Source organism: Gekko japonicus, unplaced genomic scaffold (genome assembly GCF_001447785.1).
Source record: "Gekko japonicus isolate JY-2015 unplaced genomic scaffold, Gekko_japonicus_V1.1 scaffold3568, whole genome shotgun sequence".
Classification (NCBI taxonomy): Eukaryota; Metazoa; Chordata; class Lepidosauria; order Squamata; family Gekkonidae; genus Gekko; species Gekko japonicus.
In genome coordinates, this window is record NW_015160333.1 from 105,604 (window position 1) to 110,399 (window position 4,796).

Genomic DNA, 4,796 nt, shown 5'->3' on the forward strand with positions numbered 1-4,796 from the left:
AAGACGGACAGTCCTCAGACCGCAAGTGGGGGGAAATGCTGGCAAGCTTTAAATCCCCCGGCAGAGTGGGAGACAGGGCAACCGCAGCTTCTCCTGCCCATCCCCCCCATGGTTGTCATCGCTTTGCTCCCTTACCTGCTGCACGGCTCACCTGGAGCTCAGCTTTTTCTGGCTGGACAAGGATCAGAAGCAGCCCAGAGAAGCAGCACCTGCCGGCTCATCCCGGGCTACATAAGGGAATTTAAACTTCCAGAGCTGTGCTCCAACTCATGACCTAGCAATCCAAAACGTTCAGGTTTACTGAGACGCAGAATGAAGTCAAGATTAGGGACGGGCACGAGCTGCATTTTTACAGTTTGGTTCAGCCTGTCGTTCGTGAGCCACTTAAACTTTAAACCCCTGCCTTCTGCTCCCTGCGAAAAGCTGTGGGGAGCAGAAAGGAGGGATCTCAATGGCTCTGAACCACCATTAACTGCATCAAAATTCATAGAAGTTTGTGACGGCTCTTCAGTTCGTGAACATCGCTTCGCGAACCGGCCAAAATTCACGGAAAACCTTCGTTCATGAGCCGGTTCGTGCCCATCCCTAATCAAGATTTTGAAACACTCAGCGCCTTTTTAGTAAAGGACTAAGTAGTGAGTATAATCGCTGTTATAACTTTTAAGACCGGTCTCTCAAGCATAAGCTTTCAGCCGGTCCAGTTATTCTATCTCTTTGGGATGAAGTAATTACTCTTGTCTATTTTGTAGGAGAATATGCACTGATCTTTGAGGATGCTTACGTACTTTAAACTATTCATCTGTCTCTTGAAGGATAACTGACTGCCCCCCCCTTTGTAACTGACTTATGGCAACCTCATAGGGTTTTCAAGGCCAGAGACAAACAGAGGTGGTTTGCCCTTGCCTGCCTCTGTGCAGTGACCTTGGATTTTCTTGGTGGTCTCCCATTCAAGTACTAACCGGAGCTGACCCTGCTTAGCTTCTGAGATCTGATGAGACTGGGCTACCCTGGGTCATCCAGGTCAAGACAAGAGACAAACAAGAGGTTTGCCACTGCCTGCCTCTGCATAGCAACCCTGGACTTCCTCCCACCTCCCATAATCCTTATAAACCTATCAACTTCTGAACATATGGTACAGAAACGACAATTGTGGATGGACGTATTTTCAGATATTTGGACACCTCTTATACACGCTGGTTTGTAAACGTGCCACTGTTGCTGTTAAGAGAGCCAGTTTGGTGTACGGGATAGGAGCGTGGACTCTAATCTGGGAGAACCGGGTTTGATTCCCCACTCCTCAACTTGCAGCTGCTGGTGTGACCTTGGGTCAGTCATAAGTTCTTTCTGAGCTGTTCTCCCAAGAGCAGTTCTCGAGAGAGCTCTCCCAGCCCCACCTCCCTCACAGGGTGTCCGTTGTGGGGAAGGGAAGGAGATTGTAAACCGCTCTGAGACTCCTCCGGGTAGTGAAGGGAGGGGTATAGATCCAATTTCTTCTTCTTCTTGTATTTTTTTTATTTCTTTTTTGTTTGGGGTTTGCAATTATTAAGGAATTATTAAAGAATAAAGAATAAAAACGTTTCACATTTTTAAAGGATTCACAAAACCGTTTGTTACAGATGAATGTGTTCCAAGACATCCATTAGGAATATATCTATATAGCTAGATAGATACAAATATAGATATATATACAATCTCAGGCCACTGGTTAATACATTGCTTCCCACTGATGGGTTTATGAGACCATTACTGATCAATCGCTTCTTCCAAAAAGATACTCAGACATCATTCCTTGACAGGTTTCTCCACCCTCCCCTTCCAGTTGGCGTCACCGCTGAAAAGCTATCTCAGGCACGCAGCCGATTTTTTCACTCGCTGCCTTGTTCTGAATCTCTGGCAACTTTGGGCCGCCCGTCACCGGAGACAGAGAACAGGGCCAGAGAGGAAACTGCCAGTCAAGCGCCTCTCCAGCCCAGAACCAGCGAATGAACGCAACAGGGGCCAAGTGTGGGAGGCCGCTCAGCATGTGCCTCTCTGCCGTTGGCCCCCCCCCACTCCCCACAGTTGCCGTCTGGGGAAAAATGTCAGGCCTGCTCACGCATGGAACTTGCTGACCGGCAGGATTTCACAGGCCTTAGCTGGGAACGGGAAGGAGAGAACCAGGCACTGGGGCGTCTTCAGGGAGAACGTGCGTGCATTTGTGTGTTGGCTTGTGACAGAAAGAGGCTTTTGTGCTCTGACAGGCACACTGTGTCCCGTCGCATTCCCTTCTGGGCACAGAACGGGAGGGCCACAGCTCAGAAATGGGGCGCCTGCTTTGGGCGACAGGAGGCCACGAGTTCAATTCCCGGCCTCCTTGTCCGAAAGGATCGTAGGCAGCAGGGCTGGGAAAGTTAAGCACAGATCGGATGGTTTGGGGACAAAGCAGGTGTGATTAAGGGTTGCCATCCTCCTGGTGAGACCTGGAGGTCTCCCAATATTACAGCTGATCACCAGACGACAGAGATCAGTTCTCCTGGAGGAAATGGCTGCTTTGGAGGGCGGACTGTAGGGCATGATATACCCTGCTGAGAAGAAGAAGAGGTTGGATTTATACCCCATGGCCCTTCACTGCCCAAAGGAGTCTCAGAGCGGCTCACAATCTCCTTTCCCTTCCCCTCCCCACAACGGACGCCCTGTGAGGCAGGTGGGGCTGAGAGAGCTCTGAAAGAACTTGTGACTGACCCAAGGTCACACCAGCAGCTGCATGTGGAGGAGTGGGGAATCCACCCTGGTTCTCCCAGATTAGAGTCCGGGCTCCTCACCTCTACACCAAACTGGTTCCCCCTCCCCAAAACCTGCCCTCCATGGGCTCCAGTCCCATCTTGTATCAATGTTGACTAATTGTATGATTGTATTGTATTATAATATAAGCTAATTGGTCCCAGGGGTCATTTCGTAGAAAAAGTAATTGGTCCTCATTGTGTTTGGCCCCTGAAGAAGGCCTATACAGGCCGAAACACATCAGGTCAAGTCCACTGGTGTACACCATGTGAAGGAGGAGGAGCAGGAGGAGGAGGAGGAGGAGGAGGAGATTGGATTTATCCCCTGCCCTTCACTACCCAAAGGTGCCTCAGAGCGGCTTACAAACCCCTTTCCCTTCCCCTCCCCACAACAGACACCCTGTGAGGTAAAAGAAGAAGAGATTGGCTTTATACCCCGCCCTTCACTCCCCAAAGGAGTCTCAGAGCAGCTGACAAACTCCTTTCCCTTCCCCTCCCCACAATAGACAGCCTGTGAGGTAGGTGGGGCTGAGAGAGCTCTGACAGAAACGGCTCTTTTTCAAGGACAGCTCTTATCAGAACTACGGCTTGCCCAAGGTCATCCAGCAGGTGCAAATGGAGGAGTGGGGAATCAAACCCGGTTCTCCCAGATTAGAGTCCGTGCACTTCACCACAACACCAAACTGGCTCTCTGAGATACTGAGAGAGTATCCGTGGCCTACTGTGTAAACGTTTAGCAACTGCACATCACATGAGGTAACGACAGTGAAAATTTATTACTGGATGTCTTTTTAGCTATTTTATTTTATCTTTTACTAATGTGTACACCATAATAAATATTTGTGTTTTTATAATAACTTATTTTGACCCTCATATATCACAGTCATATCTTGGGTTGACTTTCCCCCACTTTTTCTCATTTGATGTCAGCAATTGAACTCGGTGCTTTGGGAGTGCGAAGCATGTCAATGGCCACTGAACCACAGCCTTCACTCTTGGGCGTCCCCCGGACCAGGTTGTCCCCGACCATTTTGAGCCTGCAGGCACCTTTGGAATTCTGACACAATGTGGTAGGCTCAGCCACAAAATGGCTGCTCCAGGGGGCGGAGCCAGCCACAGAACAGCCACCAGAGCTCAACTTCAGTCGCACGGGAAAGAGCCTCATGCTTTCGTGGCACCCGCCGCCAAATCAGCATTTTTAAAAAAAACCTGAGCAGTCAAATCTCCAGTGGCCAATCAGAAGCCTTGCTGGACAAAAGCCCCACCCACTTTCTAAAAAAACCTTGGCGGCTGCCAGGAAAGGTGCCGAGAGGCACTGCGGTGCCTGCGGGTACCACACTGGGGGGCCCTGGTCAAGACCATAACGCAGCAATGCCACACACACCCCGCTCATCTCTGGCCACCCGGAGCCAGGCTGCCGTTCCCCAGCGTTTCTACCTTGCCGGTGGATTTGACGCCCTTCCAGACGCAGAAGTAGACGAGGACCCAGCAGGCCAGGAGGCAGAGGGCCACTTCCCAGTTGATAGCCCCGGGGAACTCCAGGCCTTCCGAAAGGCGCAGCACCTCATTCCTGCAACGTAGGGAGGAAAGGCAGTGAGCCACGGCTGGAGGAGAGACATCCACCAGCGAGTTTCTGCCCAGACTGGCCTAGACGGAACCTAGCCCAGTCCGTCCCAGAGAGGGGAGGGGTTAGCCGGAGCAGGGTGGGACGGGACGATACCATGCCAGGACTCACTCCCAGAATTCGATCACGGGGGACCTCTTGTCGGACAGCTCGTCGCAGGTCAGGTTGCCGGTGCCGGTACCGTTGGCGCAGTCCCCGTGCCGGAAGATCTCCACGCACTCATGGGAGTTCCAGGGGTTTCCGCACGTGGCCCAGGGCAGGGTGGCCGAGAAAGACTTCACCAGGTAGTAGAAACCCCAGGCAAGGACCATGATGTAGTAGGTGTTGCAGAAGAAGACGATCACCATAGAGGCAAACCCCAGCCCTGCAGAGACGTGAATTGACATGAGCGGGGGGGGGGGGGGGTTCCTGGA

At 51.7% G+C, this 4,796-nt stretch overlaps 1 protein-coding gene across 1 annotated transcript in view; it reads right to left on the bottom strand.

The window, feature by feature from the left end:
- LOC107115512 (sodium- and chloride-dependent creatine transporter 1) overlaps window positions 1–4,796 on the bottom strand; it is a 57,434-nt gene that overhangs the window by 51,164 nt on the left and 1,474 nt on the right. Inside the window, exons 2-3 of the mRNA XM_015417237.1 lie at window positions 4,495–4,747; window positions 4,197–4,329 (exon numbers count right to left, since the gene is read on the bottom strand). Of these exons, the coding sequence (XP_015272723.1) occupies window positions 4,197–4,329; window positions 4,495–4,747 (386 nt within the window). The remainder of the gene's footprint in view (window positions 1–4,196; window positions 4,330–4,494; window positions 4,748–4,796) is intronic.